This window comes from Podarcis raffonei, chromosome 10, assembly GCF_027172205.1.
Source record: "Podarcis raffonei isolate rPodRaf1 chromosome 10, rPodRaf1.pri, whole genome shotgun sequence".
Classification (NCBI taxonomy): Eukaryota; Metazoa; Chordata; class Lepidosauria; order Squamata; family Lacertidae; genus Podarcis; species Podarcis raffonei.
This window is the reverse complement of record NC_070611.1, coordinates 30,356,605-30,376,626: the sequence shown is the minus strand read 5'-3', so window position 1 is coordinate 30,376,626 and position 20,022 is coordinate 30,356,605. Positions and strand designations below refer to the sequence as shown.

Sequence of the window (20,022 nt, the reverse complement as noted above, 5' to 3'; positions counted from 1 at the left end):
AGATTTTTTATTTCCCGGAGCATTATTTCACCTGGTTCTGAGAGAGTGAAGGATCATGGTTAAATGTCAGCCCAGCCTTGATGAGAGACGTTAAAGCTTCTGCTCCCCATTCCCTCATCCGTGAGTTTGGATGTTGGCAAACCTAAATATACAATATAGCTTCCTTTATTCAAGCCGGAATGCACATTAATAAACATTCAACATTAATAATAGGTTTTCAATCTATGAATTCTTTTAAAATACTGATAACCATAAGCTGATCTGGTACATATATACAACAATTGCTGTGTTATTATATTAATAGTAATTTCTGCGGCCCTTTCAGCATGCATGGTGCTTTGTCATTCTTATCTCATGTGGCTTCTGAAAATAGGAAATACAAGATACATATTTCTTATTTGACTAATAATTAATTCTAGGTTTAGATGTTTTGTATCTTAATAAATTCTCTATCCAATTCCAATGATATATGTGATTGCAGATTTACCAACTGTGCAAGCTGGCCCTAAGCTACAAATGAGTCATTCTATGTATATCAAAATCTCTCTTTGCAGCTCAATCTTTTTCCTTATGAGCTTTTACAATATGATCTATTGCCATCAAACAGCAAAATGAAAAGATTCACTCATTAGCACAAAGTCAAACAGTAAACAAGGAAGACAAACTTGCAAGAAAAACTTACCTTCTGCATAAAAAGAGAGAGGAAGCAGTAGGGAAGAAGTAAAAAAATATGAAACCAAGACAGCGAGCAATAATCTTTAATATATCATCACTGAGCTTTACACCATAAACAGTTTTAATACAGAGATACAGTGTTTCCAAAGTGGGTCCTGTGTGATTAGAATGGTGCTGTAATATTGTAAAATAGATGTTGAGAACTGATCTATTTCTCCAAGGGGGAAAAGCCTTATTGTTTGTCAAGCCTCTAAAACAAAACCACTTTTATGATGCCTATCAATCCTAAAAATGTGAAAAAGTTCATTTGCTAATCCTGTGTGAAAAAGAGATATACACTGCATGTTAAAAAGAGATACTGCAGAAATTTCCCCAAATCCATACATGCATTTCCCTCCTTGCTACAGAGCCACGGCTGGGGGGGGGGGAAGGGGTGTCCCAGGAATGTGGGACTCCATGTCTCTTTATCTGGTCACCTGGGCTCCCCCCTAGGTCATGCATTCACCCCAGGCCACATCTCTTCCTGGTTCTATTTCCATGCCCTCCTTCTGCTTGACTGACTGCTATGAAAATAAATCTTGATTGCCTGGATAGCAGCAGGAGTGTAGGTGTGTGTGGGTGTACGCACACACTCTTTATCTGACTTTCATGGGGCTGGAATGTAGTCTAGTGTATAAAGGTAAGAGTCACATCTTGTGCTCCACCCACTTTTGCCTCTGGCCCTGCCCTCCATTCATAGAGTTAAACCTCGGTTGTCAAATGTAATCCATTCTGGAAGACTGTTAGATGTCCGAAATGTCCGACAACTGAGGATTCAAAGGGTGGTCGGCAAAGTCAATGGAGAAAAAAAAGGGGGGGGGGCTTGTAAGCTGTTCGGCTTCCAAAAAACATTCAAAAACAAGAGCATTTACTTCTGGGTTTTCAGCGTTCAGGAGCCGAAGCATTCAAAAACGGAGCCGTTCGGGAACCGAGGTTTGACTGTATGTGGTTCTCCAGAATAACGCCCATGTGAGAATGCAGTCTTTGGGCTGAAAAACCCCATTGTGGAGAATCACCACCTGTCAGATCATCTTGGATTTATATTTTTTTCAACCATTAGAATATAAAACCTAACATTCTATAAAACACCCTTATTACTTATCAAGGAAAAGGAAAGCTCCACAAATAAACTTAAAAGAAAGGGTGTTGGTCAGTCCTATAGAACAGGGATGTCCAACAGGTCGATTGCGATCTACTGGTAGATCCCTGCGAGGTTTTGGTAGATCTCTGGCTCCTTTTCCTTAGTGTCGCTAAAACTGACTCCAGCCCTGCCCCGCCCTCCATTGTTGTTTGATCTCTGGAAGGGAAGATGGAGCTTTCTTAATCCATAGTGATCTTTTTATGAGTGACTTGACCCCTTTGTCCCAATAAAGTTTTTTAACCCCCTCAAAACTGGTTTTTCCCCTCCCTAAGAAAAGCTCAACAACTTTGAGCTGAACTCCCCAGAGAATTGCCAGTTTTTACTGTAATTCTGAAAGTAGATCGCAGTCTCTTGAGAGTTGGCCACCCCTGCTATGGAATTTAAATCCAAAACTGCATTTTCCAGTAGGATCCAGTTTGAAATTAAGATATGAGAATTTTGTGAGTTTTTTCATTCAATTCAGTATAAATGGTAGTACAAGTCCTTCCATTTTAGCCAGTGAAACTCATTGTGTTTCTATTTTATATATACATTTGTTAACTATAACCAAACTTTTACTGACAACTTAAAAAGACAACATTTTACACAGACTGCAAATGTCTATGCATTTTTCTGTTACGGTAATCCTGGCATTTTAGCCAGCCATGTAATAACTAGAACAGACAACTACTTTATCCTAATTGTATAAAGAGCAATATTCCTATGTATCATCAGGATGCTTCCTTCACTAATTTGCAATTATGAAACAGCTTCTGACAAGTGATTCCCATAAGTGTTTCTATAGGATGGGATTACACATATGTGCACTTAAATCCATATATGACAAACCATTCATAAGCAGTTAAGTAAGACTAATATTTGACTTATGAACAGACATGTGCATAATATCTTCCCAGGTGATGACTATACTAGCACAAGTGACTTATTTGAAATCACTATGGTATGCATGAGAACATTGCAACTATCATGTGGATCCTTTCCAACCTAATCAACATCCTACCAGGAGGTAAAGTACTCAGGCACACACACAGCCTTGTACCAAAAGTCCTTAGACAGCTCAATATTAGATATATCAAAGGAAGTGAACAATAGAGTCCTCTTTGATAGAGGTAAATGAATTCCGCCCCTCTGCTTCCAAGCTTCCAGCATTCTTTGCATGCACATTCTCTTTACAGTAAATGATATCATGGGAAACTCCTAAGCCTAGAACTAGAATGGAACATAACTGGTTACCAGGAAGAGTAGCTCCAGTCTCTACTGACGTCAAGGATACAATAAGAGGTGCCTTTTCATTTGAGATTATTAAAATCAGTTTGACAGCACCATCCCACTTACCTAGAATTAAGTCCAACTGAACACACTGGTACTACATCTGAGTAAACATACACAGGATTGCACTGTAAGTATTATGTTCCTCTGTCTACATTTTGTAATATTTTCTTAGATACTACACCTTTATTTCTGCCTTTGCAGATGTATGCCTTTAAGTATGATATGTCAACTTGCCTGGGCTCTGCTTTTCAACATCATCAAAACAGTTTGATTTAATAAGAAGCTATAGAACCCACACTTAAATAGTGTTGAGGGGAAAACAATGCAAATTCTATAAGAAACAAAAAATAATCTAGAAACAGATTAGAAAATAAGATGACATTAAAAACCAATGTAGAATAATTGGCTTTCAAAAAAAAACCCTTATGTTTTTAATTTTTAATACCACAGAGGAAAAATATAAAGGTTCACCTAAAGGTTATAAAAATATTGTTTACCTCTAGGAGATGGCCAGTCAGTGGTCTCCATAAAATTTCAATCCTATGCATGTTAACTAGTCCTGTTTCGAGCAACTTAGCAACAGCAAACAGTGATGGCTCCTAAGCATAAACAGAATTTAAAACAGTCACTTGACTTAAAAACCTATTGCATTATATTTTTCCATTTAAAGTATTTATACTCTGCATTTCTACTTCTTTAAAACAGCTCATTTTCTGAGTTAGTTCCTAATGCTAATCTTTCTATTTGCTGTTTCGCCACATTTTAATATGGTACATTTAAACTTTAAATAAACAATTGCATTACTGTACCTTCCTGTGAAGCTCACATATCATGTTGTTATAATGCCCTAAATTCAGTAGTAGAATCATTAGCACAATTCATTCTATATGATGCTGACTTAACAAATAATATATTGCACTGCAAGAAACTCCAAAGCTAGGAGTTATTTAATTTATAAAGCATGTCCGAAAAGCAGAATAAAATATACCATACCTTATTATTTCCATAGGCCATGTCCATCGCTTCCAGCGACAAGGAGCAAAGTGCATTTATTAAATGATGTAATGAAACATCATCTAGGTACCTGTGGGAAGAATCAATTATTAAAACTATTGCCAAAAGGGATTAGAAACAAACATTGTGATCTAAAAGTCAGTTCTCTTACTGTGAGCTTTCAAATAGCCTGGAAAGTATGTTCGAGATAACTGGTAAGTCAGTCATAACAGCTGTAGTTAGAACCTGAAAGGGTACAATTAAATTATGTAAGCAAATGCATAACATAAAAATACAATGTGCTTTATTCAGCTACACAGTAAACAAATTCTTACGGTGCTGGGTCCTTCCACAGCTCTTCCAGGCTTCAAAGCACCTCCAACACCAGGCTTTAAACCAAGAATCCATACAAGATGCTGAAATGAAAAACACATTTTTAAACTTAAGTGCTTGGATAAAGGTCCAAGTTAAACATTAAACAAGAGTTTAAAACAACCTAAGGGTTTATGTGAATGAACAGAATGTGCCGCACACTTCACTACATTTCTGCAGTGCTTCTCTTTTGCATTTTGCCGTGCTGCACATGAAACAAGCCAAAGTTTGACTTGTTGTATTGTCCAAATTCAGGCCTGTGCTTTGTTTGAAAAGAAACAAACCACAATTCCAGGTCTGGGAACGTAAGAGGAGCATGCACCAACACACTTCTCATTTACATTAAACAATTTTTTTTTTGTTTTAAACTATGGGTTAGTGTGACATTCAAACTAGGCCATAAAAAATACTTTTCAAGGTTTGCACTTCTTTGACCAAGGACAGATCCACATCATACATTTCAAGCATATCCTATACACATTTAAAGCACATTACTCCCCCCCAAGGAATCCTGAGGGATAAAGTTTGTTAAGGGTGCTGGCAATTGTAGCTCTGTGAGGATGAGAGTACAGTTCTCAGGATTCTTTGGAGGAAGTCGTGTGCTTTAAATGTGTGTGGGGTGTGCTTTAAATGTCTGGTGTGGATCTGCCCAAAGTGTATTACATGCTAATATTCCAACTTTAAAAATTCTACTTGAATCCTCCAGCTGTTCTGTGGATGGTTTTTTTCCAGCTCGACTATGGTACTTGGCTACCTTCATTACAGTTGTGGGTACATTTCATTTAGTCACAGAAAGGTAAGGGAAGCAAAAAGCTCATTAGCTGCAGTGCTGACCATGTTCATGTAAAGCTACAAAAATCGCCATGCTTTAATTACAAAAGGTTTGAAAAACACAATTGTGTGGGGCTGACCTGCTTCATGGAAAGAGTTTCACTCAAAGAGAATATCCACCCAAGAAGTTAAAACAAAATGCAAGTCAAGAAAGGTAAATCAAGCATTACCCATTACTCACCTGGAGAGTAGCTAACACAAGTTGCCAGGATGTACCAAGGACAGCTCCATGACAATGAGCCAAGCTAAGTAATGTCCTCATGCACTGTATATTCTTAGAAGTAAGCTAGGAGAGCATTTAAACAGTTAGAATTTTCGAAGTAGAGAAAATAATAGCATTTGTGAAAAAAATGGTAATAGCAAACACAATGATGGAAACCCTGCAATCCGTTCTTTTATTTCCCCCCTCTGTCTAGACCTACATGTATGTGATGAATTTACATTGGAGTTAAATTACAGCAGCTAAATGACACTGGAAGAACCTAGCCATTTTAATTCATTCAAACCTCTTAATCCTTCTATTTCTATTTCAACATGCAAATCATTATGATAGCCAGTTCGTCCTGCTATTTTCTACTTGTCAAGTGAAAATGGGGCAGAAAAAGAAGATTCTCCTTTCCAACTGGAAACATGCAGTTCAGGATACAAAAGAATGTGTTGAAGTAAAACCTGCATATACTCAGTGAAATTCTTGGCATCCTTTATTTATTTATTTATTTATTTATTTATTTATTTGAGGTTTTACTTCAAGTTTTAAAATTTACTAGACAGGTGACTGATATTGTGAAATAGAAACAGCTATTGTTTGAAGAAAAAAAATTTGCACAGCCTTTCCTCAGCATGGTCCCATTGACTTCAATGGATGCAGAACTCCGGGTTATAAGCAAACATTTGCCACTCAATAGACACAGAGAATGCATATTGTACATTGCATTTGTTGCCCTGTTATTGTGAATTTTAGTACAAGGCTGGTCTTTTGAAACTTTGGGTCTGTCGAAAAGAGCTTTTATTCTGGCTGGTAGATTCATCTACATACACAGGATATCAAAGAAAAATATTGTTAACTTTAAGGAATTATTTCTAGAAATCTGAAACATCCTTCCAGTGCAGAAATTATGTTTATATTTGCAACTAGTAAATTAAAACAACCTCAATCTTAACCTAGCACCACAAACTCACTGTGTATCTCCTATAAGCTCATGAATGTTTTACTATATCTACCTGTATTATCCCATTAATAGTAAAACATGGTCTTTCAATATTTTAGGAATGAAACAGCAATCTCCTTCTCAATTTGGTCATATTGAGAGTAGCAGCAGGGCTAAGTTAGACAGCTAAAACTTAAGGATAGTATGGAACTGCAGTTTCTTTTCTCCTTAACCGTTGTTAGATATTCAGACCACAGAATTCACAGTAACAAATGGAGGTATATGGAATGATAGCAAGAGGGGACACAAAACAAAACATGAAAAAGGCAAGACTCATCCAAGAAAGAATCAGTGAACATTATAGCAATATAGAATGACCACCCACTTCACCAGCAGTATAATAGAAAAGGGAAGGTTAAGATCCAAAGCAGCAGGATGGATTCTAATGTAAGGGAGCACAGGAACAGCAATCCAGCCATAATGAATGGGTATTCTTCAAGTTAGGACAAATTATTTTGCTACCGAAATCCCGGTAAGCAAGGCAAGAGAAAGCAACAAGAGGCAAGTTACTTACCTCGGGAAACTCTTAAAAGGACTAATAGAGAGTAGCAGAAATTGTATACTGTAAAAGAGGCGGGAACGTACTCTATCCAGTCAGCTTAGAAAGGAAACCAAGGCTCCTAACCTAGCACTGGTTTCATAGAAGAAGTATATGTCTGATGGAAGAACAGGCAGGAAGGGGCCAGAACAATAATCTACAGTGACAATGAAAGTCCCAAGACTGGGCACTCTGGCTTGTCTCATCCAAAATGGCCACCTTGCTGCTGGGAGGGTACCTGAAGAGATGGGTGTGTAGCTGGGCTCCCCCTTCTCTGCATGCAGGAAACAGGGGGGAGAGGAAGGGAAGGAAGCTGGTGCAAATTTTGCTTCTGCTGGGTGGCTGTTCCTCATAGTAGATTGGTGAAAAAGGAAAACTAAGGGGGAAAACATGGATGAAGCGGCTTGACAGACAAATGGTACAAAGAGGAAGAGCAGACAACAGACACACAGGAAATGTCTAAGTTCATAAGCCATGCCCATAATCTATCTATAAGCACCAATTCCAACATTAGGTCATATTCTAGCATAGCCATGCAACAAAACAGTGCTACGAAGACAGGAGCTGGCTGGGTTCCCCAAGCATCCCCGTACTTGTCCCTGCATAAGTGAGTGGCTGACATTCAAGGAGGAGAATGCACTTTAAAAAGACCCTGAAAGTGACTGAGGTGGGGACCTGGGAATGTTTCAGTTTCTAATCTGGGGATATATATAAACTGAAATGTGAATACAAATTAACTGAAGTATTCACCCAAACCTATATAAATGCTTTGTGTAATTATTATATTGCTGAAAATAGGATGAATGTAAGTCCATGGCAAACAAGCCAAGATTCCAAATGCTGATTCACATCTTTTTTGTTCGTAAAAGAACGTCTGCTTCAAAACGCATGAAAAGCACTGAATGCAAGATTTCTTATTTGGACATATGGTTTGGAAAGCTGCCATGTACAACTCCCTGACTGGTATATTTAGACCACGTTCTATGCCACCATTCATACGTTATGATGTATGCATACTTGCAACGCAAGTACAATCCAATGTGTGTTTAAGGGGATAAGTATGTTTAAGGTTTGCATGCTTAGGATGACATGCAGCTTGCTTGTGCACATGAGACTTCCCATTCCTGTCCTTTTCCCTGCAGGCCCTGCTCCCCTACTTCTGCTTTGAATGGAGGACCCTCCAGAGTACATGTGGGAGGGAGAGAAAGGGGAAATCCCTTTGCATCTGCGAGTGCAGATCTTGTCCATAATCTTTTTGTTGCTACAGTCAACCTTTATCCCGAAAGCTGTTATGATATAAGATAGTCTGTTTTTCAATGTTTTATTGTGTTTTTACATATGCTGTAAGCCACCCACAGTGGATGGGGAAACCCAGCTGATGGGCAGACTACAAATAATAGAATTGTTGTTGTTGTTAAATGATATATGTTAAGTGGCTCCATCTTTGCACATAAATTAAGTTATCAACCACTGGAATTCTGCTAGATACTTTTTGTAATCTGGGTGCTTTTCTAAAAGCTGCAAAATTAGATGCTAATATTTTAAACAACATAAACTGAATTGCTAACATTCTTAAATTTTGGTGACCTAAACTGGACACAGAGGAGGCCCTTTCAGTTAAGTGAAATCAGTGGGACATTTCATTGACACACAAAGGTAATTAGGTATGCGGCATGCATCTAAAATATTCCTGCTAAGTCCCTCAAATCCAATTCCGCATTACTGTCTTCGACTACATGCTCACTCCAATATATCTGCTGGACTATGGGGCAGACGCGTCACTGGACTTTTGAGATAAAAGTGAAAGTCTAGTAAAATTAAACCATCAAATAAGAAAATGATATTTACAAATTATATTTTACCATTACTGTTCCCTGTGGTTGGAGAGCAAGCGGTTGTCCTACTGCTACAACTTGCTGGTGAGACTCACTTGATGGACTAATCATCTGAACATTCTGCCCCTGGATGGAATATGCTAAAAAGCAAAAGAAGAATTCTAAGATTTCTATTATAAGATACAGACTTCACCTTCCCAAGACAGAAATTTTGGGCAATTCCCACCTCTCATACTACTGTACTCAGAAAGGTTCCCAAACCCTCTGGAAGAGAGTGGGTCCTGCTGCTGTGAATTTCTGGGAAAGGCTGGTAAAAATTGCCTGTCCCCAGCAGAAGCATCCCTTGACTCTCCTCAGAAGAGTCTCTCCTCAGAACTCTCCTCAGAAGTTGCCTTCGCCTGTGGGAATAAAGCCTGCATCTAAGCCTCTGAAAAGGATAATGAAGTTTGAAAATACACACACATAGAAGTAAATTTACTTATTTAAGTTACCAACCCCAAACTATTTTTAGGATTGGTAACAGAAGTAACATTTGATACATTATATTTATTTCTAAAAGGGCAAATAGTTAATCCCTTTAAAAATCACAAGAGGTAAAGTAAAAAATAAAAAGTTTTCAGTAATTCCACCACACATCACTGATTTTCATACAGGAAAAGAACACCAATGTATATTAAAAAAAAACCCAAGAAAATCTATTAGAAAAAATTAAGTGAATATAGTTGCTCTTAAGGCTATTTTAAAAGCCATTTCTTTTTAAAAATGGGTTATAGTCACACGGTCTGTGGCAGATATGAAGATTATGCTGTACTTAAAGTGCTTAATACAATTTCCATTACATTTAAAGCTATAAATATTATTTTCAGTCTATAACAGAAATCAAGTTGCAAGGCTTTAAAGGGGGTGAAGAACAGATGACTCATGTGGGCTGTTAATGTGGTTCTGCCTCTGAAAGAAAAAAAAATACTACTCTTTCAGGATCAGGATATATCTCAAGTGGCTGTAGATAGGGAAGACCAGATTATTTCACATTAGACTATGGTTCACCTCAAACACTTCCATAGCATCATATACCATTCTGCCAAGCACTTGTTTATCAAATATGTGTCTGGAAAAGCAAAAATATTCAACCATGTTATGGCTGTTTGCTTATAATTGTGTATGCTCTTGTTTACAAGAAGAAAAGTAAGACCAAATAATATCCTTACATTTACCAGAAAGTGCAGCAGTAGTAGTGTTCAGCACAGTTAGGGCATAATGAGGAGGCAGGGAGCCTTTGCAAATGGCAGTAATGAAGGCATCTCTTGATGTTACGAGACCAAGTTTTCCACACAATGCAGCCATAGTCAATTCTGCTTTTAAAATATTTTCTGTGGCAGCTTCATCAGTGCTGAAATAGTACAAATAAGTAAAAGGCATGATTGACACATATAAGAAGAAGCTGAAAAGGGAACACTCATGCTTACACATTTACTATGAGGAAAAAATTCTATGGAAATATTCAAAAAGGATCAGCAGCCATGTTGGCCCCTGGGGTGTGTGTGGGTAGAATCAAAAATTCATAGCAGGTTACTAGGACTAACCAAAATGTCACAAAACACTGACAAAAAAATTACTATAAAGATGCAGGAGACATTTAACTGATCAAGTTTTTAAAATAACACCAGTTTTATAATACCGTATAACACCAGTTTTATAACACTGTATTCTTAAAATCTACACATTTCAGAAATGCAGAAAAAAAGGATTTTTTTCTAAACCATATTGATTTGTAAATGGACTGGGGATTAACACTTTTAATGTATAACAATATTTTTAACTGATTCATTTGCTATTTATCTGTATTTTAAATCCCCGTTATTAGTCAGTTTGACTGATTAGCAAACTGTTTGTTGTAAAAACATGAAGAATAAATAAATAAAGCTGTCTTTTAAGAGAAAACAAATCATTTCCACACAGCTGTGCCATGCATGCTTATAACTGAAGCACTGTAAAGCTAAGTAAATAATAAAATATTACTGCAGAGAGAAAAAAAGGTCTATATAATATTCTTAACACCCAATAAATCTATTACTGAGTCACATCCAATCTTTTATACTTTCCCCCCTCAATGTATAATTATGTCTTCTTTAGTCCTTGGGAACTCTGCTACCTCGGTACTCAGTGCAGTTGAGGTTCTAGGTTTCAAACTTGTTTCAAACCCAAGGTAAGAACAGAAAGCTCTGAAGAATGAAGCGTAATTCTAAACTGACTGAATACCTTGCATCTAGAAGTAAAGACAGTGCAGCAAGTAGACCACACCAGCACGCGTTCACCATTTCTTCCCAAACTGCTCTGCTGACTTGGGAGAGGAGGATGAGAGTAATTTTAAAACAACATTTAGTAACATTAATACAGTATAGCAGACTCACTTTCTGATGCATTTTTCTTTTAGTATATATACATCCCATTGCAGTCTACTAGACATTACCAGTAAGTTGGTACAAGACAGGCTGTAAGGCAGACCGGGTTCACTTGGACTATCTTTCCACTCTACAGTTTCAGAGTCAAATATGGCTGCCATGAATAACAGCAACAGCCTGGCTGGGAGGTGTGACAAATTATCTAATGAGGACTATAGCTTTGTCTGTCAAGGCAAGTTTTCAAGAGAAAATCCAAGATCCCAAAAAACTATTTTAGGCACCTTAGTTCAGTGGTTTTTTTAGAAAAAGCAGACATATATACATGTTCTTAGAAATTATATTAATGCAAGGCAACTACAAAAATGGGGATGAGTAAGAACCAAAACAAGCATTCCTTTTGAAAAACTAGGAAGAGGGGCAATAAAAAGAAAGAAGTAATTTACATTCAGTTAAAAAGTGAAGGTGAGGAGGAAGTAGAGCTCAGCTACACAAAGAAATGCCTACACCAGGTCCTATACATCTGTAAGCAGCTTTATATTACTTTCCTTTTATTAACCTTAACCAATACCAATCATTATCACATACCTGTTTCTTTGTCAGTTTGGTCGGATGCTGAATTAAAATCTTGCAGGTCTGAGGACTGTGTCGGTGAAGACTGTGTATCAGCTGTTGTTACTTGACTCTCCATTTCAACCTGTCCCAATTCTTCCTCAATCATGTTAGTGATGCCACGGACAAGATCCAGTAAAGAATGGAATGCTACTGACATGGCATAGCCTTCAGGAATTGTGGGTGGCTCAACTTTGTCCAACATCTCTAGGCTAAGATTGGGGGGGGGGCGTTAAATAAACATAAGCAAAAGGAATAATATGCCCTTGGCACCCATTGCTTAGCTAACAAAATACTCTGTTGCAAATATCACAATTTGCAAAGCAAACCAAATATAAGATTAACATTAGAACTGAAATATTGCTGTAAAACTGAGGTTTCTTACACTGATACTAGTATATTCTGTGCAATCATAGTTAATTGCTCCAAACATCAATGCTCAAAGGAGAGCTAGCTCCCTAAACCTTTCAAATATTTCCCCGATGTATTCACTTACATTGCAATCCTATGTATGTTTACTTGGAAGTTACTGCCAGAGGGCTGGTTTGCACATAATACTAAACCATGTTTTAGCACTACGTAAATAAGCTTCACTGAAAATGGAACAGGCTCTCAAACTTCCTCCTCCTCCACCCACACAGTTGGGAAGCCAAGATTCCTTTCTATTTTAAAGATGATTGGCTTAGCATTATATGTAAACCAAGAATCCTGGTTTAAATTAAGCAATGATAAGTTGCTAAACAAGCCAGTTTTGTGGTTTGAAGTCTTCCTCCGCCCCTCACGTACTTGGAATAATTGTGCTTTGTCCACATAGCGCTAAAGCATTGTTTACCACTGTATGTGCATGAGCCAATTGTGTCCAATAAGGCTTGCTTCTTACTCTTGCTGTTCTGGCTTCTGTGATAGCTGCGCAGCCTGCACTCACTCCATAAGACGCACACACATTTCCCCTTATTTTTTAGAAGGGAAAAAGTGAGTCTTATAGAGCAAAAAATACGGTATTTATACAGATTTTTAAAAAAATCTACCTTACAAATATAAATTATTCAACACTACAACATATATCTGTGCTGGTAATTCTATAGAGTCATCGGAGGTACTTTTTAACAGTTATGTTTGTCTTCTGCTGTCATAACTAAAGAAACACACTATAATTATAAACCATCCCAAGACTTGAACAGCAACCCAAATAAATAGAGCCTAATAAGAAACCAGAGGAAATATGTACTGAAAGGAGGTTAGGGCACCACAGAAAAGTAATTTCTAATCCATCTGGAGAAGAAACAGATCTGAGGCACAATCATGAAAGAAACCAATACACAGAGACACGATCAGAACGACTCCAAGTGCCCACCAGGGTAGCACTTGCCTGATGCTACCCAGGGCTGTTTCCAGAACAGATCTTCTCCATATTCCTGCTCAGTTACAACTACTTAGGATGTGGCAAATTCATGGTTTTAAAGATCAACACTTTACTTACTAGGTTGCTTTAGCACTGCCCTGTGTTGACACGCTGAGGATGGGTATCCAGGTTCCTCTGTATTCAAAAGCAGGCAAGACTGTCACACTTCCACCCATTCCTAACATTCCGGGATTGGTCTGTGCTGAGGCTGTACCACCAGGCACACTTCCTCCTATACAGTGAATCAAGTGGGGGAATTAACTGCACTTCAATATTAATTTAATTAGTTAAGCGCAAAATACCGTATATACTCAAGTATAAGCCAACCCAAATATAAGCTGAAGCACCTAATTTTACCACAAAAAACTGGGGAAACTTATTGACTCAATTACAGAAAGGTAGCCGTGTTGGTCTGCCATACTCAAAACAAACAAACAAACAAATTTCTTTCCAGTAGCACCTTAAAGACCAACTAAGTTAGTTCTTGGTATGAGCTTTCGTGTGCATGCACACTTCTTCAGATACACTGAAGTGTATCTGAAGAAGTGTGCATGCACACGAAAGCTCATACCAAGAACTAACTTAGTTGGTCTTTAAGGTGCTACTGGAAAGAAATTTGTTTGTTTGTTTGTTATTGACTCAAGTATAAGTCGGTTCACCACACCACAAACCTGGTGGTGGCGGCAGCGGAGGAGGAAGAACAAGCAGCCTGAAAGGGCTGCCATGGGGCTGCTTGTTCCTCCACTGCCAGCGGCAAAGGAGGAAGGAGCAGTCCAAAAGGACCCTCACTCGAGTATAAGCCGAGGGTGGCTTTTTCAGCATAAAAAATGTGCTGAAAAATTGGGCTTATACCCGAGTATATACGGGAACCCTTTTTCTTAATATCATTAAGACAACATTCCTATAAGCAAAGGTTATTCAAACAATGTTTTATCCATCTGTTTTGAATGCCCCCTCCTGGCCAACCATTCCCAGTGCATCTTGCATTTCATTAAAGAGGTCTTACCAACACCAGTGGAGCTACACTGAAAAGCTAAAGTCACTCAGAACTCAGAAACTTAAAATATTAGCAAATTAACCCACTCAAAAGTTATGAGATGCAGCATATGCATTAAGATTTTGAGGTATTTGCTGAAACAGGCGCTGGCAGGGTTAGCCCAGGGCATTTTGCCACTAGAGGGAAAATGAGAAATGCTGCCTCCACACCTCCACCTGTTGAGGAAGAAAAGGTAGCTATCCAGAACCTGCTGCATGGGTGTCCTGGCCCTGGGTGCTGGTATGGTGGTTTAAAAAATATGACAGCTTTAACTGTTTGATATGATATGCCTTCCATTCAGAGTTACAGAGTAAGGTTCTATGCAAGTTCTTCTAAAAGGCTTTATTTTACCATTTGCAAGAATGATCAAGTTATCATTCTCATGAATACAACTCAAAGTACTAATTGAGCTAAATGAATAAAATGTTTATTGAAACCAGTACTCCTAAGAGGGAATGATTGATAAATGGCTCAAAATAGTCCTAGGGTCTAGTTTACCTGTCTGGTTTGTTGCAGCTGATGCATTCCCTGTATTTGGTACGAGAAACAGTGACTGAATAAATGATCCCAGAGCATTCACGATGTCACGGAATACCTTAGTTGAATGCTGCTTCATATCGTAAGACTGACAGAAGGACCTGTTACACAATTCGGACAGAGTAAAAATGCAGTTATTTAGAAAATGCTTTTGTGACTTCATCAGTGACTCTGCATTATGAAACACTCTTTCTTATACTGATTGGAAAAAGTATGTGGTAGCCACAGAAAGGCTTCATGTTCTACAGGACAACATTTAAATTCTAGAATTTAAAACAAATTTAAGGATATTAAAATCAGTGACTCACTATTTGTATACATGCACACCTAACACAATACCTGTGCACTGTTATTTCAATTATCCAAATATTTTATCGAAAGCATTACTTTAATTGGTATATGGTATATCAGCTAATATACTTCCACTACCTTAATAACTGAGGTTGCACACAAAGTCTGTGTATCGATTCTACAGCAACAGCTCTTAGCCACTGAGGTTTGTCTGCATCCAGAAACTTCACAAGCAATGATAGAAAGATCTCACATTCAGTTACCTAAACAAAAATACTTTTATTAGTTAAAAGAAAATTCTGAACAAGGCATCCTTAACACGGAATTTCTGCTAATAAGGCAGGGCCCCTCCCTGCAAATGTTTGCACTTGCAATTTTGGGAGAAGGGCTATTTGGCACAGTCCCATAGCAAGGAAGCTAATAACACTTGGGGGGCCTAGAGAAAGGGGAGAATGGGGTAAAATGGAAAGGAATAGTTTGCTGTTCCAGTTACACATTCTTAGGCTTAGCTACAGGCTCAGTGGGAACAAGAGGGTGGTGGCAAAGGAACAAGCTGAGCTTTGAGAGGCTATATGAAGGAAAGAAGAGGTGGAATAAATAATTTTCTGTAGCCTAACAATTTCTGAACAGCTAAAGATTGAGGGGAAGCATTATCCTTAGGTTATTCTGTTATCAAGGCGTTACAGTATTGCCACAGTCCTCTTTAGGCATATGTGTCTGCAGTTTCACCTCCCTCAAGTCAAACAGAGGACTATTGGTGTGACTATTTCTTAGCATAACCAGGGATTATTTGTATGCTGACAGCTAAGAGAAAAGATGGTGAAGAAACCTGTTCTACATTGAGCTCCCTTAAAATTCAGGGGGGGAAACCACATTTTGCATGGTATTTAAGACTTATCCTGTGCATAATAGTGATATTAAAACCGTCCTCTTACCAGTAAACTATAAAACTGTTTGATCAAAACGGAAACTACTCTCAAAAGGCGCATGCAGATCGGGAAATATGGTTTTTCCACTGGTGCTGGTGAAGATGAAGTACTGGAACCTTGTCTAAATTTTATATTTGGTGAGAAGAGCTTTATCACTAGTGGACAGACCCTTTCTTTAAGGAGGAAGCTGAATTCTTGATGCTGGAAAATAAAAGGACACTGTTAGAAGGCTAACTAATTTTTTTAAATATATATATATATATATATATATATATATATATATATATATATATACACACACACACACACACACACACACACACACACAGTATAAAAATCATTAAAGTTTAGGCACATAGGTTTATACTAGGGACCTCACCAACCTTCCACAGTAACCCCTTTGATACTAAAGGTGGGGAAGCAAAATTGATGGACTTGATTCATTGATGAACTTTTAATGTCTGATGGTCATTCACACTCCAGCACTGCCCATTGCCCCCTTGCCCTTTAGATAATCCCCCCATGGGTAGTACTGCTCATTCTGTTGCTCTAAAGTTAACCAAAACACAATCTAAGTATTAGGTTAAGAGGCACCAATCATACAGATGCCAAAGATATGTTAACAAAAATGGCTGAGTCTTTCCTATTTCAGAAACAAAGGCCTGGATCTTAACTGAGCTTCTGCTGGCAGGAGCATCCCAAGCTGAGTTTTGCTCACATGAAGCTCCTGTCAGTGAATGAGGCAGTATGGTAGGCATAGGCAAACTCAGCCCTCCAGATGTTTTCAGACTACAATTCCCATCACCCATGACCACTGGTCCTGTTAGCTAGGGATCATGGGAGTTGTAGTCCCAAAACCTGCAGTAGGGATCATGGGAGTTGTAGCCCCTATGCCTGCAGTAGGGCAACTTTCACTAATTCCCCCTCCCTCCAGTAGTCCCTCGTGCTTCCAAAAAATCAACTCTGGAAGGTTGGAAGAGCTATGGAACAGCGTAAGAAGCAGCGCAGGAGGATGGGGGGAAATTAGCAAAAATGGCCTCTTCCCTCACTTTCCAGGAGTGGATCCCACACGCAGATATTGGTCCCATCTGTGAAAAGGAGCCCTTCCCTTCACAGGTGTCTAGTTAGGACCCCCAACCACAATATATACAGTTTCTAAAGTCTTTGTAGCTGAAATTCCCCTCCCCTTTCTAAAAACAAAAGCACTCACTTGTAAAAATACTTGCGGGAAATCATTGAGGACTGACTCAAGCAGTTCCAGACCAAATGTCCGGGTCATTTCTGTCATGCCTACAAGCCAGTAAGGTGCATCAGCATTAACCAGCTGACAAAGATCCTAAAAAAAACCAACAACACTCTTGTACTTTTATTCTCAGGAATCAGCCTGGAAACCCCCCCCCCCCCAATTTTCACCCAGTCTCTACTTCGCCATGTAATTCACCACATGGAATTTTTAGACATACCGTCAAACCATACTCTGGTATTAACACGTCTGAGTTTCAGTTACTCCTTCCTCGTTCACATACACAATCCTCTATATCCCTTCCTGGTTTGAGGCAAGGTACTATTTTGCCTAAAGAAGCCTACTATAGTTTGTGATTGCCTTGCAAATTGAATCTAGAAACAGGGTCTGTTCTTCATTTTTATCCTGTTTTTCAGAGAAGGGTAAATCATAGTTCAGATGATGATGAACTGTAGTTTGCCTTAAATCTGGAAAGGAGGCAAGTGCTGAATGCAAGCCCATGTTTTGCCAGTCTCCATGATTTTGCATTGCATTAGAACCAGCATTACATCAGAATCAGCCCATTGTTAAGAAATTGCATTTGCCTTTCCAGTATTTAATTTCATTATTCTGTCCAGCAAATTAAATCCACCAGTTAGATAGTACTGTTTCTTTTTAAGTTTCTGAAAACATTGAGACTATCCTGACTTTTATCCAAACTTTTAGCTTCTCAAATTGCTCCCTTTTACCATCTCTGTAGCTCCTCTGTATATTGAGCTCTATAGCTTCTAGAGATGAGAAGAATTATGTCCAGCATGCTATGCTTTTCCTCCATAATATTAAGAATGCTCTGTGTATGTTAACCTTTTCTCTCTCTTCATATTATCATATTATCTCTCAAAACAACAGCAAGTAAATGACTACTGACTGATCTCAGAAGCTTAACTTTGTACGTAAATTAGACTGTATACAATAAAAAGAACGACAAGAATTCAAGTAAGTTCCAATACCTGAAAAAGCATATATGCATCTTTAGCACATGGTTTCAAGGTGCTGACAGATCTTCTGTTACTGTTTCCTTGAATTCCTATCGGTTGCTCTATAATATCTGTACAAAACACAGATCCAGTTCAGAAACACAATGTTAAGAAAAAATGCATGGCTGTTCAATTTTATATATATATTAACTAAGGCTGATGCAGCAACTTGGGGGTTTTAGCAGATGCTTGTGGTCGATACCAACCTTCCCCCAAAAGGTTGCTCTTTCTCTCTCCCCTCTTGCTACTGCCGGGTAGAACAGAGTTGCATTTAGTTACTTTTCCAGTTTCAGAGATGTGACAAGTACCATTCAGAAGGCATGTAGTAGAGGACTGGCAATCAAGAAGCACATTTCTCTAACTAAACACAAGGTAAAAAGCATGACTTGCAGTTACTGAACAACCTGCCAATTCAAAGCCTACATCAGACAGCTTCATTAAAAAACACACATGATGTAACACTTGAACAAATTGGTATCCATGCTTCAAAAGCCACCTTTCCTTTATTGATTACACTTTCCACATTAATAGAGTGCTGAATTTTGACCTGGACTGAAATCTCCACTCATCTCAGCGTACTCTATGCAGGATTGCTGTGATGATAAAATGGGATAATCTTTGACCTGGCCCTCCAAATTCCTCAGATGAAGCCAGTGGTGGAGCTTCATGCTCCGGCACCGGGGGGGTGGAGAGCAGGTGGGGGCGGGGCTGGTGCGCATTCTGGGGGTGTGGCGCCCAGCGCGGGCGGGGGAGGCAGCCGCGATGGCACCCCACCGGGATTGCGCTGCCAGGGGCAGTGCGCTTCCCCTTCACTCCTCTTCCTCCGCCAGTGGATGAAGCGCTATACACTAATCTATTTACTTTTAGAATCAGGGTACTACTATATTGGGCTCCACCTACTTATAGCAAACAGACTTTTGCTATAAGTACAAAATGTTATGTAATATTTTAATTGCAATACAAACACATACCCACCTTTATAGTGTTCATCCTCAGCAACGACTCTTTCAAAAACAACAGTAACTACTTGCCGTACGGTGGCTGCCGCAGTATTATTTGTGATATTGTCTTTTGTGAAGTGCAACCGAAAGCAAAGGACAATTGCCTAAAAAAAATTAAACAGTACTCATTACACAACCCAAATAAGAATCAAAGCTAAGGTAGAGAAATTATAAGTTTCTAAAACATGAAGTTGAATTTAAAGATGTTTAAGTTTCCGCCATCCTAAAATGCATCTATCTTGGAAACTGGCTCCTCCTTTATGTTTCATCAAAAGCCTCTTCACATGTGAAAAGAAAAATAATAATGTACAAGTCACACGATTGCTTCAACACTTTCATGTCAAGAATGCCTCAAGGATGCCCCTCTGATTGTCACCCATGTGCCAAGTACAAACAGCAATAATACAAAGAGACACTCTCTCACAACTGTGCAGCTCTCTTTTACTGAAAACTTGATCCAAACTATGCATAATCCGATCACCATAGCTGACGTAACTTTTAATGGATGAGATTAAGTAGTTGCAGCATGATTTTGATAAGCTTGTAGTTTAACTCAACATTTTATTTTGCCAGCTTTAAAACATTTTACATTACCCAGAAACCTAATTTATAATCTAATTTAAGTGTAAAATGATATTGAAAACTTTTTTGG

At 38.5% G+C, this 20,022-nt stretch overlaps 2 protein-coding genes across 6 annotated transcripts in view; one reads left to right on the top strand and one right to left on the bottom strand.

Annotated features, from left to right (window-relative positions):
- PPM1H (protein phosphatase, Mg2+/Mn2+ dependent 1H) overlaps positions 1-20,022 on the top strand; it is a 233,822-nt gene that overhangs the window by 124,805 nt on the left and 88,995 nt on the right. The window lies entirely within an intron of this gene.
- The window catches only part of MON2 (MON2 homolog, regulator of endosome-to-Golgi trafficking), a 54,848-nt gene that overhangs the window by 19,587 nt on the left and 15,239 nt on the right, over positions 1-20,022 (bottom strand). For 4 of the 5 annotated variants that reach the window (XM_053405877.1, XM_053405880.1, XM_053405881.1 and 1 more), the window contains exons 5-21: positions 19,345-19,474; positions 18,343-18,440; positions 17,321-17,446; positions 16,117-16,311; positions 15,320-15,444; positions 14,852-14,991; positions 13,396-13,549; positions 11,892-12,127; positions 11,164-11,245; positions 10,113-10,294; positions 8,932-9,044; positions 5,505-5,609; positions 4,456-4,536; positions 4,293-4,366; positions 4,121-4,211; positions 3,625-3,726; positions 32-142 (exon numbers count right to left, since the gene is read on the bottom strand). In XM_053405877.1, coding sequence (XP_053261852.1) covers positions 32-142; positions 3,625-3,726; positions 4,121-4,211; positions 4,293-4,366; positions 4,456-4,536; positions 5,505-5,609; positions 8,932-9,044; positions 10,113-10,294; positions 11,164-11,245; positions 11,892-12,127; positions 13,396-13,549; positions 14,852-14,991; positions 15,320-15,444; positions 16,117-16,311; positions 17,321-17,446; positions 18,343-18,440; positions 19,345-19,474 — 2,145 coding nt within the window. The remainder of the gene's footprint in view (positions 1-31; positions 143-3,624; positions 3,727-4,120; positions 4,212-4,292; positions 4,367-4,455; positions 4,537-5,504; positions 5,610-8,931; positions 9,045-10,112; positions 10,295-11,163; positions 11,246-11,891; positions 12,128-13,395; positions 13,550-14,851; positions 14,992-15,319; positions 15,445-16,116; positions 16,312-17,320; positions 17,447-18,342; positions 18,441-19,344; positions 19,475-20,022) is intronic. The other variant, XM_053405879.1, reaches the window with a different exon arrangement.